Below are 19568 nucleotides of genomic sequence, written 5' to 3' on the forward strand. Positions count from 1 at the left end.
GTCCTCGCGCCGCCGTCGTCGCCGCCGCTCCAGCCGTGCGCCGCCGTCGCTCCAGTCGTCGCCGTCGCTCGGGAAGGCTGCCGTCGTGGTCGCCGTCGCGTCGTCGTCCTCGTCAGCCCCTTCGCCGTCGCTGTCGACCGCCGGAACATCGTCGCCGTCGTCAAGCCGGAGGTCGCCGCCGTTTCTTCCTCGTCGCCGACGTCGTCCGGTCATCGTCCGCCGTCGCTTTGGTCGCCGGTGAGTTTGCCGTGCCGACCGCTACCCGTAGGTGCTCTCCGTTCGCGCCGCCACGCCGTCGTTCGCCGGCGAGCTCGCGCGGTTCGGTCGCCGCCGGTGGTGACGTCATCGCCGACGTCACCGATGCCGTCCGCTGTGGTCCGGCCGTGGACCGGTCGATCCCGGCCGTTCGTTTTGAATGAATCGATCTCGGCCGTCCGTTCTCGTGAACCGTCGCCGTGCACCCGGTCCACCGCTAACCCTAGCCGCTGACGCAATAAATCCTCTTTTCCTTTTTAAAAATAATTCATTATTGCGTCATAATTCAATTAAAATCCATATAAGTGTTTTAATCCGATTTAATCTTTAAAAATTCATAACTAATTCATCTTAGCTCGGATTTAGTTGGTTCAAGTCCCTAAATTTTTCTAAAATTGAGATCTACATGTTAAAAATATCCACATGTACTGTTCATACTTGTTTATGTGCTGTTTTGGTGTTTTGCTCTTTTCTGTTTAGATTCCGACGTTTCCGGAGAGTCCGTTTTCGCAGGAGAAGAATTTGAAGAGTTCCAAGGCCAGCAAGGCAAGTCACACAGATCCCAAACAACCCCTTTGAGCATGTTGATCCCATTTAAAGCTATTGTTTCTATTCAACTATTGCATTTATTTTCGAATGTCATTGGGTGGAATTAACCTATTGTTTGTTATAGCCCTTTAGTTCTTGATTACTTTATTCCTTGATACCTTGGGTTCTTATAAATTGACTAGTTGAGCTTTATACATTGGTTCAGCTAGATATTAGATGTGATTGCTTAGCCATGCTTAGAAACATTAGCACACTATTGGGATAACTTATGACTCCTTATTATTCAATGATGGCTTAATGATAACTCATGATGGTTAATCATGATTGGTTAATTAATTAATTTGCCTACTAAAACCTGTTAATGGTGGGTTGTGAGCACATGGTTTTGATGGTCGTGCTCATGACAATTAAGGACCGGTTCACGAGTTTCGGTTGTGAAACATTAACCGTGCCAACCACAAGCCAGCGTGGGCAACGGCTTTACCTTTTGTATAGCATAGTTCATTGCGGGGCACCAGACTGAGAAGTGGCGGAGATAAGCCCACGGGGGTCGCTGGGGAGTCCATGCCTTGTTTATGAGGGGGTGATTATGATCCAGGAACGGTGCGCTGTGGTGGATTGTGTTGTGCGAGGGGTACTGTCACAGCTCCTTTCTGAGGTACCGTGGTGGTATCAAGGCGCATGGTGACATGTCGTGGGGCTGTGTCTTGTGGGTACAGTGGTACACCTCTGGTCAGAGTAAAGCTATTCGAATAGCCGTGCCCGCGGTTATGGGCGGGTTTAACAATGTCTTTCGTGATTAGACTCATACCTCTCATCATAATAAAAGATACTATGACTGGTAATAATTTGATTAGCTCCTGGTTTGGAATGGTATATTCCTGGTTTGGAGATAGAACTGTGCAGCCGGGATTGGTTGTTCAGAATGGTTGGGCCTATGCAACAGGGTATGTTGTATAGCGTTGGAATAATATTGTTTAATTATTACTCAATTGTTTTACTAAATTCTGAAATGTTTATTAAATGCTGTTTATGCAAATGAAACCCTATTATGCCATCCTTTGTTATCCTGTGCACTTGCATATTTGCTGCGTGGCTTGCTGAGTATGTCATATACTCACCTTGCAATCATTCATCAGAGGAGGAGTTCTACAGTGATGCTGATGGTGTGGAGGATTAGGTGTAGCCCTGGTCAAGCTGCCTGTGGAGTGGAATCGTCTGCGCCGTTTATCTTATTTTCCGCTGCTTAGATCTTTATTGATTGAGAGGAACTATCTACCTCTGTAATGACATTTCATTCGCTTATTAATTAGAGTAATAATTGTACTCTATTATCAATTTGTTATTGTGTGCCTCGGCTGATTCCTGGACGAGGGTTCGCGCACATGTAAGCGTTTGGAATTTTGGATAGAAATTCCGGGCGTGACAAGTTGGTATCAGAGCCTCCTTGACCCTAGGTTATGCCAAATGGTTACCCATAGAAGCCCTCTAAAAATATTGGAAAAATAGAACTATTCTCCTCTCTTTCTCTTTTAATTAAACCAAACAAATGGCACATGCAGTTTATAATTCCTTTAATTGTTCTCATTTAAAAAAATTATTTATTATTATTCCTGTGTTATTAGTACCGTACATCTATTACTGTACTAATGACTCATTTGCCAGCAAAAGTTTTACAACGTTGTTCTATTTAATCTTGCTGCAATGAAATAAATTTAGCATGTTGATTTTACAACTTTTCTTTTATTTTATTTCTTTTGAAACCTGTTGTTCAAAAGTGCAAAATTTGTGATCTTGTTTCCACCTGTTTCAACTTACCTTGCAAGCTGGGTTTACTTTATTTACTTATCTTTTTCCCTGGATTTTCTAAATTTATTCAAATTAATCCAAAAACTTGTGCTATTAATTGGACAAATGTCTTAACTCCCTCCTTTTACTTGTCTTTAGATGCCGCGCTACAAGCCTGAGTACTTGTTTGGTGTTGAAGGATTTGTCCAGGAGTTGCGTATGATGTCCTTTGCCATAGGATTTGGGACTGCCCCTATGTATGCCCAGATTCCACATGATCGGGATGAAGAGAAGTGTCGAGTCAAAGCCACCTTAAACAGTAATAGTGAAGATATCCCATCAGTGATGTTCGAAGCTGGAGGGGGAAATTATATTCATGCATGTCAGGAGGTGGCAAGGATCGCCATAGGAGAGCTCCGTGATCGCTACAGTGATCAGTTGGCTGACACTGAGTATCGCTACCATCCTCGCCAACCCCAGGGAAGTGACCGTGGCAGCTACCTTGAGACTGAGGGGATTGAGAATGATGCTACCACAAGGCATTTGGTTGAAATGCTGTGGGCTATGGATGAGACCCGCGCGGAGGTTGTGCTAGCAGCTCAAGATCGTGAAGACCAGAATCGTGGAAAGATTTGCAAGCTAGAAGACAAGGTGGATCGTTTGGAGAAAGAACTAGCCGCATTGAAGGGGGAAGCACCGCCGCAGAAGGCCAGGGTTCGTCTTACCGCAAGGAAGAGAGCTCTATTCGTCCCTCGCTACCAATTGGCGCCAAAGGTCCGTGTGGTGGAGAAAGAAGTTACCCCAGCCCTAGCAGATCCTCCGGTCGTCAATATAAGTGATGATGAAGGAGAAGAATCGAAGCGCACCCATTCAAAGGTCGAGTGGGGAGCCACTCAAGATGATGAAGACGAGCCGAACGAGCCTTCAATCAACTCCGATGCCCGGAAGACCTAGAGTTCCTTGTCAAGCCGTTGTCCTAGATCGTTGTGTTAGTTTGCTTGTTTTAAGTTTGGTTGTGTGTGTGGGTCCTGCATGTGGTTTACATCAGTGGTGGGATGTAAGTGCATGCGTTTGTTTGCTTTCGAGTGTTAGGTAGTTGGTGAGTTTAGTGGTGTGAGAGAGTCTTCAGTTTTGTAATAATGAAACTCAGTTAAGATCAATAAAAGTTAAGTTAGTGGGAAAATTAATTCTCAGTCCTAAGTAGTTTTTCCCGGTTTCTCTTCCTGTGCTTTTGCCTGTGCCAGATGGTGCTCACTCGCAGCAACGGGAATGGCCCCAACAACAACAACAACAACAACAATGGAGAGAATCCCACACTTGCTCAAGTCCTGGCTCAACAGGCACAGCTTATGAACATGATGATGCAGCAACTCCAGAACCAGCAGAATCAGGGAAATAACCACGCACCTCCCCAGAACAAGTTAGCAGAATTTCTTCGTGTGAGGCCGCCCACTTTCTCTAGCACCACTAATCCTGTGGAAGCTGGTGATTGGCTCCACGCCATAGAAAAGAAGTTGGATTTGCTTCAGTGCACCGATCAGGAGAAGGTCTCATTTGCATCACACCAACTGCATGGCCCTGCCTCTGAGTGGTGGGATCACTTCCGCCTTAACAGGACTACTGCTGAACCTATCACTTGGCTTGAATTCACCGCTGCTTTTCGGAAGACGCATATACCATCGGGAGTGGTGTCTCTCAAGAAGAAAGAATTTAGGTCGCTCACCCAAGGATCTCGCACGGTCACCGAGTATCTGCACGAGTTCAATCGTCTGGCTCGTTATGCTCCAGAAGATGTGCGCACTGATGAAGAGCGCCAGGAAAGGTTCTTGGAAGGACTTAATGATGAGCTTTCTTACCCACTCATGACTGGGGATTACCATGATTTCCAGAAGTTAGTGGATAAGGCTATTCGTCAGGAGGACAAGTACAACCGCATGGAGCAGAAGAAACGTCGGATTGCTCACTTCAAGGCACAACAAGGGAATAGTCAGAGGCCGCGTCTTACTTTAGGACCCCAGTCCATGCCACAAGGAGGTTCTTCGTCTGTTGTTCGTCCGCAGCGTCAGTTCTTCAGCAACAATGCTGGCAACAACATCCGAAATCAAGCTCCACGTCCTGTGGCAGCTCCAACCCAACAACAGCCTGCCAAGAAGGAGCAAGGCAGCAAGCCCGGAGTATGCTTCAACTGTGGTGAACCAGGACATTACTCTGACAAGTGTCCGAAGCCCCGACGCGTGAAGGTTGTCCCTACCCAGAGTAACTTTACCGCACCTACGCCAAAGGCTCGTGTCAATCATGTTGCTGCTGCAGAAGCTCAAGGTGCTCCAGATGTAATTTTGGGTACGTTCCTTGTTAACTCAGTTCCTGCAACAGTGCTTTTTGATTCTGGTGCTACACATTCATTTTTATCTATGAGTTTTGCGGGAAATCATGGGATGGAAGTAGAAGATCTTAGACGTCCTTTGATGGTTAGTACCCCGAGTAATCAAGTACTCTCTTTGCAACGTAGCCCCTCTGTCAGAATAGAAATTCAAGAAGTGCCATTCCTGGCCAATCTTATCTTGTTAGAATCCAAAGATCTTGATGTCATCCTAGGGATGGACTGGTTAGTCAGGTATAAAGGTGTGATAGACTGTGCCAACAGAAAAGTAACTCTCACCAGCAATGATGGTCGAGTTGTAACAGTTCATGCACTGTCCTCTGAGTCTTTAAGGTCAAGTCTGAACCAAATAGCTTTGGAAGAGATTCTCGTAGTACAGGAATACCCGGACGTGTTCCCGGACGATTTACCTGGTATGCCGCCGAAGAGAGATATTGAATTCAGAATAGATCTGATACCCGGAACAACTCCGATCCATAAGAGACCTTACAGAATGGCAGCCAATGAGTTGGCAGAAGTCAAAAGGCAAGTCGACGATTTGCTTCAAAAGGGATACATCAGACCGAGTTCATCTCCATGGGGAGCTCCAGTTATTTTTGTGGAAAAGAAAGATCATACCCAGAGGATGTGTGTGGACTATCGTGCATTAAATGATGTGACTATCAAGAATAAGTACCCGCTGCCCAGAATTGATGACTTGTTTGATCAGCTTAAAGGTGCCACCGTTTTCTCCAAGATAGATCTTCGATCAGGGTATCACCAGTTGAGGATTAAAGAAGAGGATATACCTAAGACGGCTTTTACCACTAGGTATGGATTGTTCGAATGTACTGTTATGTCTTTTGGACTTACCAATGCCCCCGCTTTCTTCATGAACTTAATGAATAAGGTGTTTATGGAATACCTAGACGAGTTCGTGGTGGTCTTTATTGATGACATTCTTATCTACTCCCAAACAAAAGAAGAGCATGAAGAACATCTTCGTCTTGCACTAGAGAAGCTGCGAGAACATCAGTTGTATGCCAAGTTTAGCAAATGTGAATTTTGGTTGTCTGAAGTAAAGTTCCTTGGTCACGTCATATCAGCCGGAGGAGTTGCCGTTGATCCTAGTAATGTGGAATCCGTAACCAACTGGAAACAACCAAAGACAGTTTCAGAGATTCGCAGTTTCCTGGGTCTTGCAGGTTATTACCGGAGGTTCATAGAGAATTTCTCCAAGATTGCTAAGCCCATGACACGACTGCTTCAGAAGGATGTAAAGTACAAGTGGTCAGAAGAATGTGAGCAGAGTTTTCAAGAGCTGAAGAATCGCTTAACATCAGCTCCTATTTTAATTTTACCTGATCCAAAGAAGGGTTTTCAGGTGTATTGCGATGCATCTAAGCTTGGCTTAGGTTGTGTTCTGATGCAAGATGGGAAGGTGGTTGCCTATGCATCTCGTCAGTTACGCCCGCATGAGAAGAACTACCCTACTCATGATCTTGAGTTGGCTGCAGTGGTTCATGCATTGAAAATTTGGCGTCATTATCTTTTCGGTACTCGTACAGAGGTGTACACCGATCACAAGAGTTTAAAGTATATCTTCACTCAGCCAGATCTGAACATGAGACAACGGAGGTGGTTGGAATTAATTAAGGATTATGACATGGGAATTCATTATCACCCGGGAAAGGCTAATGTTGTAGCAGATGCTCTTAGCAGGAAAGGTTATTGCAATGCTACGGAAGGACGACAGTTGCCATTGGAGTTATGCAAGGAATTTGAAAGATTAAATTTGGGAATTGTTAGTAGAGGTTTTGTTGCAGCCTTAGAAGCAAAGCCTACTCTAATTGATCAAGTTAGAGAAGCTCAAATTAATGACCCCGATATTCAAGAAATTAAGAAGAATATGAGAAGAGGAAAAGCTATGGGTTTCTTGGAAGATGAGCAAGGAACTGTATGGTTGGGCGAGAGAATCTGCGTCCCAGACAACAAAGGTTTAAAAGATGCAATCCTGAAGGAAGCTCATGATACTTTGTACTCCATTCACCCTGGTAGTACCAAGATGTACCAGGATCTCAAGGAAAGATTTTGGTGGGCAAGTATGAAGCGTGAAATCGCAGAATACGTAGCAGTATGTGATGTTTGTCAGCGAGTCAAGGCAGAACATCAGAAGCCCGCAGGTTTGCTGCAGCCTTTGAAGATTCCTGAATGGAAGTGGGAGGAAATCGGTATGGATTTCATCACTGGTCTACCCAGAACATCATCAGGCCACGACTCTATTTGGGTGATAGTCGACAGACTTACCAAAGTGGCTCATTTCATTCCAGTAAAGACAACATATTCCGGAAGTCGGTTGGCGGAATTGTATATGGCAAGGATTGTGTGCTTGCATGGTGTCCCTAAGAAAATAGTGTCTGATCGAGGTAGTCAGTTTACTTCACAGTTTTGGAAGAAGCTTCAAGAAGAGATGGGTTCTAAGCTGAACTTTAGCACTGCTTATCATCCGCAGACAGACGGACAAACCGAAAGGGTAAATCAGATTTTGGAGGACATGTTGAGAGCTTGTGCTTTAGACTTCGGTGGAAGTTGGGATAAGAATTTACCTTATGCAGAATTCTCGTACAATAACAGTTATCAAGCTAGTCTTCAGATGGCTCCTTACGAAGCGCTGTATGGTCGGAAGTGCCGCACTCCGCTTTTGTGGGATCAAACGGGAGAACGTCAGGTTTTTGGGACTGATATCCTAAGGGAAGCAGAAGAAAAGGTAAAAATCATTCAAGAAAGATTGCGTGTGGCCCAGTCCCGTCATAAGAGTTATGCCGACAGTCGTCGTAGAGATCTAAGTTTTGATGAAGGAGATTATGTGTACCTTCGTGTCACGCCTCTTCGAGGAGTTCATCGCTTCCACACTAAAGGAAAATTGGCACCGCGTTTCGTGGGACCTTACAAGATTGTCAGTAGAAGAGGAGAGGTCGCTTATCAGTTGGAGTTACCTCAATCTCTAACAGGAGTCCATAATGTGTTCCATGTGTCGCAATTGAAAAAGTGTTTAAGGGTACCAACCGAAGAAGCTAATCTTGAACAGATAGAAGTCCAAGAGGATCTGACTTATATTGAGAAACCGATCCGTATCTTGGAAACAGATGAGAGAAGAACCAGGAATCGAGTGATCCGTTTTTGTAAAGTTCAATGGAGTAATCACTCGGAAGAAGAATCAACTTGGGAACGAGAAGATGAATTGAAGTCAGCTCATCCGCATCTGTTCGCTAGTTCTTCCGAATCTCGAGGACGAGATTCTGTTTAAGGGGGGTAGGTTTGTCACACCCTAAAAATTTCAAATATATAAATTGTTGTTTAATTGGAATTATTAGAATTGATTTTAAAAGCCTAGAAGAGAAGATCTAATTTTAAATAATAAATTCCAATATAAAATGGGGCTAGATAAAATTTTATTAAATACTTTGCTTAATTCTATAATTTCTAGATTTTTCTGGGATTTATTTGAGCTAAGGAAGTATTTTTAATAAATGGAATTGCATTTCATGAATAATTTAAATGGAAAAAGGTTTTTAAAAAGTCTCTTTTGGCTTTGGGCCGAAAGTCGGCCCAAAACCTTTTCTCTCTCCTCCTCGGCCCAAGTCGGCCCAGTCCGCCGCGTCGCTCGCGCGCGCGTTCGCCCGCTGACAGGTGGGGCCCACCTGTCAGACTCGTCGTCTTCCTCGCGCCGCCGCCGCCCGAAACCCTAGCGCCGCGCCGCCGCCGTCTCTTTCCAAATCCGGCCGATCCTTTCCGTTTCCGGTGAAATCAATAGAGGGGAAATGATCTTCTCGATCTCCTCTACCTTTTCCCTTTTGGAACTTCGGCTAAAATCGTTTGGAAAGCGGAGGATTCGATCTCGAATCGGATCGGTCTCTCTCCTCCGAACCCTAGACTTTCCTTCTCGTCGCCGGCCGCCGTGGGCCTTCGCCGCCGTGTTCTTGCCCCTATAAAAGGATCCCCGGTGTCTCCGCTACCCGTCGCCCCCCTCGCCTTCGCCTCTCGTCGTCCGTAGAGCCCTAGCGCCGTGAGTCCTCGCGCCGCCGTCGTCGCCGCCGCTCCAGCCGTGCGCCGCCGTCGCTCCAGTCGTCGCCGTCGCTCGGGAAGGCTGCCGTCGTGGTCGCCGTCGCGTCGTCGTCCTCGTCAGCCCCTTCGCCGTCGCTGTCGACCGCCGGAACATCGTCGCCGTCGTCAAGCCGGAGGTCGCCGCCGTTTCTTCCTCGTCGCCGACGTCGTCCGGTCATCGTCCGCCGTCGCTTTGGTCGCCGGTGAGTTTGCCGTGCCGACCGCTACCCGTAGGTGCTCTCCGTTCGTGCCGCCACGCCGTCGTTCGCCGGCGAGCTCGCGCGGTTCGGTCGCCGCCGGTGGTGACGTCATCGCCGACGTCACCGATGCCGTCCGCTGTGGTCCGGCCGTGGACCGGTCGATCCCGGCCGTTCGTTTTGAATGAATCGATCTCGGCCGTCCGTTCTCGTGAACCGTCGCCGTGCACCCGGTCCACCGCTAACCCTAGCCGCTGACGCAATAAATCCTCTTTTCCTTTTTAAAAATAATTCATTATTGCGTCATAATTCAATTAAAATCCATATAAGTGTTTTAATCCGATTTAATCTTTAAAAATTCATAACTAATTCATCTTAGCTCGGATTTAGTTGGTTCAAGTCCCTAAATTTTTCTAAAATTGAGATCTACATGTTAAAAATATCCACATGTACTGTTCATACTTGTTTATGTGCTGTTTTGGTGTTTTGCTCTTTTCTGTTTAGATTCCGACGTTTCCGGAGAGTCCGTTTTCGCAGGAGAAGAATTTGAAGAGTTCCAAGGCCAGCAAGGCAAGTCACACAGATCCCAAACAACCCCTTTGAGCATGTTGATCCCATTTAAAGCTATTGTTTCTATTCAACTATTGCATTTATTTTCGAATGTCATTGGGTGGAATTAACCTATTGTTTGTTATAGCCCTTTAGTTCTTGATTACTTTATTCCTTGATACCTTGGGTTCTTATAAATTGACTAGTTGAGCTTTATACATTGGTTCAGCTAGATATTAGATGTGATTGCTTAGCCATGCTTAGAAACATTAGCACACTATTGGGATAACTTATGACTCCTTATTATTCAATGATGGCTTAATGATAACTCATGATGGTTAATCATGATTGGTTAATTAATTAATTTGCCTACTAAAACCTGTTAATGGTGGGTTGTGAGCACATGGTTTTGATGGTCGTGCTCATGACAATTAAGGACCGGTTCACGAGTTTCGGTTGTGAAACATTAACCGTGCCAACCACAAGCCAGCGTGGGCAACGGCTTTACCTTTTGTATAGCATAGTTCATTGCGGGGCACCAGACTGAGAAGTGGCGGAGATAAGCCCACGGGGGTCGCTGGGGAGTCCATGCCTTGTTTATGAGGGGGTGATTATGATCCAGGAACGGTGCGCTGTGGTGGATTGTGTTGTGCGAGGGGTACTGTCACAGCTCCTTTCTGAGGTACCGTGGTGGTATCAAGGCGCATGGTGACATGTCGTGGGGCTGTGTCTTGTGGGTACAGTGGTACACCTCTGGTCAGAGTAAAGCTATTCGAATAGCCGTGCCCGCGGTTATGGGCGGGTTTAACAATGTCTTTCGTGATTAGACTCATACCTCTCATCATAATAAAAGATACTATGACTGGTAATAATTTGATTAGCTCCTGGTTTGGAATGGTATATTCCTGGTTTGGAGATAGAACTGTGCAGCCGGGATTGGTTGTTCAGAATGGTTGGGCCTATGCAACAGGGTATGTTGTATAGCGTTGGAATAATATTGTTTAATTATTACTCAATTGTTTTACTAAATTCTGAAATGTTTATTAAATGCTGTTTATGCAAATGAAACCCTATTATGCCATCCTTTGTTATCCTGTGCACTTGCATATTTGCTGCGTGGCTTGCTGAGTATGTCATATACTCACCTTGCAATCATTCATCAGAGGAGGAGTTCTACAGTGATGCTGATGGTGTGGAGGATTAGGTGTAGCCCTGGTCAAGCTGCCTGTGGAGTGGAATCGTCTGCGCCGTTTATCTTATTTTCCGCTGCTTAGATCTTTATTGATTGAGAGGAACTATCTACCTCTGTAATGACATTTCATTCGCTTATTAATTAGAGTAATAATTGTACTCTATTATCAATTTGTTATTGTGTGCCTCGGCTGATTCCTGGACGAGGGTTCGCGCACATGTAAGCGTTTGGAATTTTGGATAGAAATTCCGGGCGTGACAGTGTTGAAGCATCTATAGCAGAAGCATATATACTAGATGAAATCTCAAACTTCACAACCATATATTTTGCTGATCAAGTGCACACAGTTCACAATCCAGTCCCTCGGTACAATGTTATTGTTGAGTCGAGAGAATGCTCACTTAGCCTCTTCTCTATTAAGGGTGACTCTACTAGCTGAGGAGTCACTAGACACTTAACTGAAGTGGAGTGGGAGGCTGCCATGTTGTATGTCCTCACAAACCTGCCTGAAGTGGACGACTACGTTGGGTAAGCACTTTATTTGGGTTACATCCAGTTCATAGCATGAAATAATTTATCCTTTCTTGACATGCATGAGTTCTGTGTTTACAGGAAATTCATACATGAGGAGTGGAGTAGACGAGGCAAGCCAACAAGACAGCAAAAGGAGAACCTCTTACGGAATGGTGCTAGGAATGGTCGTCCTAATTTCGTAACCTGGTTCTACCAACAAGTAATTCCTCAATTTCAATATTCAACTTGAACACCTAATTTCTGCACCTATTAATAACTATAATTCATCAAAATTATTTCACTTCTTCACTTGTAGAGTCTTATAGACATGAATATGAATGATGATCTGAAGCAAGTAGCTAAAGGATGCCATACTAGAGTGAAGACGTATAGTATTTATGATGTGAATGGCTATCGATTCCGTACAGATAAATATGAGAAGGAGAGGCCGAATGCAACTACCATAAATAGTGGCTTGGTGACAATAGGACAAGGAGAAAATAGTGATATCACTGATTATTATGGCTACATCAAAGAAATAATTGAACTTAGTTTTCATGGTGATAGTGAACTCACTCTTGTGCTTTTCAACTGCCATTGGCTTGACCCTGCCCAAACAAGGTACATCCCACAGTATGGTTTAGTGGAAGTTGCCCATTCATCAACACTTGCAGTGTATGAGCCATTTGTTATAGCTTATCAAGCCACACAAGTTTATTACATACCATACCCATGCAAATCTGTACCAACCCTCATTGATTGGTGGGTAGTTTACAAGGTTCAGCCAACTGGAAAAATAGCAGCCCCTGTGGATAAGGACTACGACTTTCTTCCCAACAATGATACTGTCCATTATTTCCAAGAAGATGGTCTCCAAGGCACTTTTGTAGTTGATCTTATGGAAGGACTCCATAATGTTTCTGAAGCCACCACTAGAGATGCCGAAGGCATTGTCAATGACAAGGACTTGCAGCTTCTAAATGGATCCAATGTGCTACAACAAGATGAATCTGATAGTTCTGACTCTGACGAAGATGAGGAAGAGGGCCCCATCATTGATGAATATTTCTAAGTAATATTTTTGCTTTTTTACATGTTCATTTTATTCTACAATTGATGAAGATGACTCATTTGATGTCCTATTCTATTGATTTCCCCCCTGCTTTAATAGAACTGATGAGGATGACAATGACAAGGACCACTTCTTTGCTGACTTGCTAAGTATGCTTTGCTTAATGTATTTGCCTTTTCTTACACTTAAGTTTCTTTTACATGGACATGATCTGTTTTTCATTCAAACCTTCCCTACTTAATCATTTCTCAAATGATTACAATGTATTGATCAGTCTCCTTGCATGTTCTTACTAATGTGGGGCTAATTCCTACAGGTTATGAAGCAATATAAGTAGCAGCATCAGAGTTGATCAGAAAAGGTATCTACTTTCATCTCATCAGTTTTAAGATCAATTCATGGGTGGTGGTTGGTGCTGTACATCAGCAGATGCATACATTTTATCAACTGAAAAACTGCTCAAGTTACATTATTGATTGTTCTTAACCATATTGACAAATCACAAGATATATAGTAATGCATGTTTCATTTCATTACTTATATGATAGTTCTGCTACTCTGCATAATGCCAAGTGTGTAGGTTTGCTAGGTGGATACATATTTTCTCATGTTTTTATTCCAAGCAAATCTGTTTTTCAGCTTATAGAACTGACCATTTGGTCTTCTTTGTTTTGGTTTAATTAGCTTGTAACAGTACATGGGTCCGAATTATGGAGGATACTTTGATACTAGCTCATATTATTCTTTTGCGTCAAATTAAATGTCAATATTTCTTTGTAAAGCATCAAACATGAGGCTGGTGCAGATCAGTGAAAAAGTCCATAATATGATAAATGCATAAGCATACAGCAGCACCCATAGCACCATTTTCATATGGTTCCTATTCCAACAGTCCTTGCAAGAAAAAGTAATTTCTTATAAGTTTCTCACAATTGCAGGTGTATTCTCAAGTTTCAACTACATGCTCTAGGACCAATGAACTAAATAATCCGGTGCTAGCTATTGTCTCAAAGATTTGAGTATTTGCTTTAAGTGACATGGACCATTATCAACTTGATTGCTTGTATGCTAATTCATTACAACCAATTTTTACCAAAATATATGCCTATGTCTGGGATGTGGCATCTCTTCTATGCTTGGTGAATTGTATTGTGATGGAAATTTGTCATGATGAATCTCAAATGATTGGGTGCAATGCAGTGAATTGTATTGTGATGGAATGTGTCATGATGAATTGCAAATGATTGGGATGCATTGCAGTCTTCTGTGTAACTATTTGCAGGTGATCTATATTGGCATGCAAATATAGAAATAGAAACATAAATAAAAAAAATGAGTACTGAGTGGGACTTCCCGTGCGTCAATAGCATACCGCACACGGTAACGCTAAAAAGCTTACCGAGTGCCTGATGGTGCTGAACTCACGGTAACGCTAAAAAGCTTACCGAGTGCCCGATGTTGCTCAACTCACGGTAACTCTAAAAAATTTACCGAGTGATACTGTGGACGCACGGTAACATACAAACTGTTACCGTGTGACCCCGGTGCACGGTAACCCGCCGTTCCGTTGGGACCGCCGTTACGTCGTGAGTGTTACCCGTGAGTCCCGAGTTTTGAGTACACTCGGTAAAATTTTCAACCATCCCGTGCGTTTTTCGTGCGAACTCACGGGAAGTCCACACGGTAAACCGATGAAGCCGCCGTGTGAGCGTTACCGTGAGCTAGAACTCGGTAACGACGTTACCGTGTGTTTTTGGCCTGTTCCCGTGGGTTTTGAGCACACGGGAGCCTTCCCATCTCCAGCAGTGATTCAGTAGAAGAAAATCATAATAGTGTGCATATATATACATCTCATTGATTCTGTTTGCAAAAGCGGAGCGCAAAAGCTCATGCCCAGTTTCCCATCTCATATAGTATATAGTTTATGTTTTACTCGTGTACAAGAACAACATTGGTGCTCCTTAGTCAAAATTATCATCTCTGCTGAGAGTAATTTCGTTCTGAGTTTTGGGGAAGTCATATCATGGTCTGAATCGAATTTGCATATACGAATATCGGGGGCGGAGATATATGCTATTGCTAGGCATGGAAGGTATTTGGAATTTTGGTCCTCCAGGGTCTACTTACCTGAGCATCTCTGTTTCAACCCCCTGGTGCTCCTAGTCTCTTGGCAGCTGTGGGAGGTACGAAACTATAGGGTTTTCGATCCATTCCCGCTGCTTGGAGTTTGTGTCTAGCCGTCGTAGTTTTTTAAGGTTCAACTTTTTATTTTGCTTTTTCTCTCTTCCCGTGGCATAAGCGTTGTGTAGCTATAACTCTTTTCTTCTAATATATTGGCATGCAATTCTTTTACGCGGTCGCGGAAAAAAATGGAATTTTGGATTGTGAACATTTTAGCACAAGACATCACAATTTTGAAAGTTGGAACAATGCTTATATCAACCGTGACGAAGCTTGTGGCAAAGGAAAACCACAAGACACCTTTTCCGGCCGGTTGACCGATCACGCCAAGTGCCATATTAAAGCTTCAAAGTACGCAGATGATCACCTGGTGGGGAGTAAAGTATGATGAAAAGTACATGCACTGGCTGCACATAAGCTGACTACCATGATCGTTGCAATACACCCCGTTACACTACTACAAAACAACACATGAAGACCGATCATGGAGCTACTGGTTTGCTAATACCGATACCTATGAAACTTTTCTCACCTATTTTAGCATAAAATTAAAAACCGGTAGCTATCATTAGTCATCAATACACGTTTATAACAGAAACCGGCACCAATAGTCCCTAAAATCATAGAGACCTATGGACAACACATAGGTGCTATAATAAACCGGTATCTATGGACATAGCTAGGTACCTATAAGCGCGATACTATAGATACCGGTTTTTATGTTGAATCAACATATATGAGCATCACATATGTGCCGCTTCTTAATAAAAACCAGCAATTATGAGCACATATATGCCAGTTTACAGTTAAAACTGGCACCTATGATGATGTAGTTCATATATGTGTGTTTTTTTATCTAACTTTTTCATATAAAGTTGAATGAAGATAAACTTTATATTAAATTTGTAGAGCTCAACGAGATCTATAATTTAATTTTGTAATCGATGACCTTTTGATTTAACGTCATTTGGATATCCGAAAATGTGTTATGATGTCTCATATCAATTTTCATAAGTGAGTATTTAAAAAACAATCTCAGATGGAGAAAAATATATGAAAGTAGAAGATCTAGATGAGGTCTACAATCTTGTACTCCCTCCGTCCCTTAATATTTGACGCCGTTGACTTTTTTAAACATGTTTGACCGTTCGTCTTATTCAAAAACTTTTGTGAAATATGATTGGAAAATAATTAATAATTACTTAATTTTTTTAATAAGACGAACGGTTAAACATGTTTTAAAAAGTCAACGGCGTTAAATATTTAGCGATGGAGGGAGTAGTTAACAAAATTTTCGTTCGAGCTCGTCTATAGTATTAAATATGAATCATAAGTTTGGATCAGAGTGGTTTGAAAAGATGCATTTGTTTCCAAGACAACTAATGTTTGAGAGAGGTCTTTAGTTCCAATGTTGCTTGAAGCATATCTACGAATATGGGTTGTAAAAATCATGGGACTAGTGGAAGGGAAATATTACTGTATAGGTACCAAATATTCTTTTCGGGATTTTTAGCACCCGCAAAAACCTAAAATAGTTGCAACCGGCACCTATAGTAGCACTTGAACAGGTACCAATGACTTGGGTCATTGGAAGTTATTGGTGCTGGCACCGGAACCAGCACCTATAAGCCCTTTAGAATCGGCACCTATGGACTTTTGTGAAGTTGTGTTATATTGCAAGAATTCAGTGTTTTGTTAGTATGTATGTACGAGGACAGCATTTTTTTTCTTTCCATCCCCTATGTCATTGTCATCTCAGAATGGAAACAAGGCATTGCAAAACATGGTGATGAACAGGTATCCGTGATTTAGTGGTGAGAAATATATTGATCAAGCTTGAAATTCTTGGACAGAACTGTATATAATCTGAAGATACAAATATTTCAAAATGACGACCAAGTGCAACGCTGAAGTGTCATTTTAGGAAGCGAGAACAATGGCAATTGGCTCCGCCAAGGTCTTCCGCACCCTGCTCACTGCCCCTTATGTCACGAAGAGGACCAGACTATACAACATCCTATTGTTTCTTGTGTGTTTGCTAGGCAAATTTTGGTTCATTATCTTGCAGCGCGTTGGACTTGCGGTGCTTGCGCCACAACCCACGGAGAACTCATTTGATGATTGTTTTAGTCGGGCCAACATCTTGTTACAAGGGGTTATCAGCAAACGATTAAATAGTCTAATCATTCTTGGTGCATGAAAGATTTGGAAACATTCAAAACGACTGTGTTATCAACGGGGCTGCCCCAAGCGTTTCAGCTTGTCTAGTTCCCGCAAGTGAGGAGGCTTGCCTTTTGAGTTTAGCCTGGGCAAAGGGGCATTCATTGATTATGGACCGCAGTTAGCAAGACTTTATGTTGTTGGGAGAGTCCTGTTGAGGTGCTTTATTCTTCTCATCCTTTCTTTTTATGTTTTGTGTTTTTGGGTTATTTGTATCTGCATCTTGGACGCATCTCTTCTTCTCTAATGCAATGATACGCTGCTCTCATGCATATTCGAGAAAATAAAAGCATGGCATTTGTTGAAAACCACATTCCCATCTATATTTATTTTCTCTTTGATAAACCACATGAAGCACAAAAATTTAGGCATCGTAGGCATCATGAATTTCGTCGGAGTGTGCATTTATGTTCTTTTGGATCATGCAGACTGTACTCTCTCCCGGACTGATCGAGTTCCTCTCAGGCTATGTTTAGATGGTGGAAAAGTTAGAAAGTTGAGAGAAAGTTGGTAGTTTAGAGAAAAAGTTACAAATTTATGTGTATATGAAAGTTTTTGATGTGATGCGATGTGATGGAAAGTTGGGAATAGAGGGGACTAAACACGGCCTCAACAACCAGGACAACTTTTGCCAAGGTCAAAGGAAAAGGAATGAAAGGTGCTAGACGAAGCCTCCTCCTAGAAACAAGTGGCAAGTGAAGTCTATGAATGCTAATTATGCTTTTAAGTTTAAGAATTCTTGTAATTGAGTTGATGAGGCCCTAATTTTCTCGCTGAATGTTCTAGTGAACGATGTAATTATGTTTGCAGATTAATAAAGCGCGCCAAATGGCTTCCCTTAAAAAAAAACATTGATGTAGGTAGAAGACCAGTTTAGAGGCATCTGCTCGGTTTAGGGCAGAACTGTAATCCACCGTCTATCATGTTTCTCTATAAAAGGCATATAACATCACCAGAAAAAGCTCTCTCTGGTATTTATTCGTTACGCCGATCCTACTACAACTGCTGGGCTTTGTTTCCAACAGTGTGTAACGACCGGTAATCCTGCACGAGCTAGCACAGTTTCCATCAAGACATTAGACATACTTTCACTTCCAAGGCGCTGTAGGCTTGGGAGGAATCATGAACGATCGCTGGACATGCTCAACCGAAGGTGCTACGGAGACATCACCAAGAACGAAGGACCCCTTATGCAGGTTAATCTTCATCACGACATGGAGAGCTGTGTAGCTACCTTCTTCAGGAAATCTTCCATCTTCTCGCCTAGCATGACCCTCCCTTGTTCTAGCTTGCCGCAAGTGAGGTACTGAGGGATGAACTGGATCCGTTACAAAACGTTGCTCACATAGAGAAATTATCTTCATTCCGCCATATATATCACTCGGCTGCACGGGGTGACGGAAATATATATGTAACTCGTTTATCTTTTAGAAAAAAAAAACAAAAAGTACCATAAACTGGTATGAAAGTCATTATATCGTCAGATAGCCGTACTTCCTATCCATATAATATGTAGTCGTAGTCACTAATTCCTAATATGAAAAAGTACGAATTACCACCCCGAACTATCACGGTCGATTAAATTACCCCATTGTACCACAAAACCAGACATCTTTCACCTCAAACTATACAAACTGGACTATTAACCCCCCTCAGCACTGTTCTGATTAATTTTTTAGTTGAGCATGCACATGTACGGCGCCAACATGGCAATCCAATCAGCAAAGAAAATGAAAAAGCTCCATGGACCCACCTGTCATCCCTCTCTCTCCCTCTCTCTCTCGTGCGCGCGCTTGAGCAACCGATATTGGAGGAGGAGCTCGGCCGGCTGGTGGTGGAGGCGGAGGCGAAGAGAGCTCGGGCAGCGAGTGGAGGGGTGTGTTGAGGAGGGCGCTGCTGCAGCTCCCTACTAACGGCGATAAGAGGGCCTCTACAGACCACGGGGATAGAAGGATGAGAGGGGGGAGAGGAGTTCGTTTGGCCTGCGGTGGAGCCGGAGGTGGAGCGAGCCGCTTCCCCCAAATCCAGCCGCCGCTGTCCTCTAATCTCCTTTGGCCATCTGCGAGAAGCTCAGGCCGAGGTGGGTAGAGCTCGCCCGGGCGGCCGGCGGCGGAGGTCCTCTCGCTCCTCTCCTTCCTTCTTCTCCGCTTCTCTCCTTCTTCAATCTCCCTCCCACTCCTCTTCTCACTCGCGCCAAAGCCAAGGATGGCGATGCTCCTTCGCCTCCACCATTGGCACCCGAGCGATCTCCGCCTCCCCCACCGGCGCCCGAGCGACCTTTGCCTCCCCCGCCGGGGGAGGCCGAGGAGGGGCTCAGCTCGGCAGGGAAGGAGACTCACGAGGAGATGCTGGGACGTCCCTCGTCATCATCGTCGTTGTCTGCGGCCGCGGCTTCTCCGGTGGGGTTATCTCGGGGTGGTAGGTGAGGAGAAGGAGGAGGGGGATGGTGGGAGAAGGGGCGGCGTCGTTGGCGACCATAGCGAGTAGTGGTTGTGGTTGTGTTGGTGATGGAGAGAGGTGGAGGGGAGAGATCTGACAGTGGGCCCCACCAATTTTCATAAAAGAATTGCTTACTGGATTGCCACGCGT

General features: G+C 43.9%; 1 protein-coding gene across 2 annotated transcripts; it reads left to right on the plus strand.

Annotated features, from left to right (window-relative positions):
- Positions 1-11259: 11259 nt before the first annotated feature.
- On the plus strand, positions 11260-13947 carry LOC127757610 (uncharacterized). Of its 2 annotated transcripts, XM_052283159.1 has the most exons (6): positions 11260-11521; positions 11606-11726; positions 11823-12578; positions 12678-12727; positions 12895-12939; positions 13517-13946. In XM_052283159.1, exons 1-3 carry the CDS (start codon positions 11475-11477, stop codon positions 12576-12578), a joined length of 924 nt encoding a protein of 307 aa, XP_052139119.1. In that variant the 5' UTR covers positions 11260-11474; the 3' UTR covers positions 12678-12727; positions 12895-12939; positions 13517-13946. The 2 variants fall into 2 exon arrangements, with proteins under 2 accessions (XP_052139119.1, XP_052139120.1); XM_052283160.1 differs by having other exon boundaries at positions 11823-12727; positions 13517-13947.
- The last annotated feature ends 5621 nt before the right edge of the window (positions 13948-19568 follow it).

Source organism: Oryza glaberrima, chromosome 12, assembly GCF_000147395.1.
Source record: "Oryza glaberrima chromosome 12, OglaRS2, whole genome shotgun sequence".
NCBI classification, from domain to species: domain Eukaryota; kingdom Viridiplantae; phylum Streptophyta; class Magnoliopsida; order Poales; family Poaceae; genus Oryza; species Oryza glaberrima.

What these genes read in the sequence shown, in the direction of transcription:
- LOC127757610 (XM_052283160.1), top strand. Translation starts at nt 11,475, where the DNA reads ATGTTGTATGTCCTCACAAACCTGCCTGAAGTGGACGACTACGTTGG. An exon ending in GAAGTGGACGACTACGTTGG is followed by an intron (nt 11,522 to 11,605) that starts GTAAGCACTTTA and finishes CTGTGTTTACAG; the next exon opens with GAAATTCATACATGAGGAGT. An exon ending in TAACCTGGTTCTACCAACAA is followed by an intron (nt 11,727 to 11,822) that starts GTAATTCCTCAA and finishes CTTCACTTGTAG; the next exon opens with AGTCTTATAGACATGAATAT.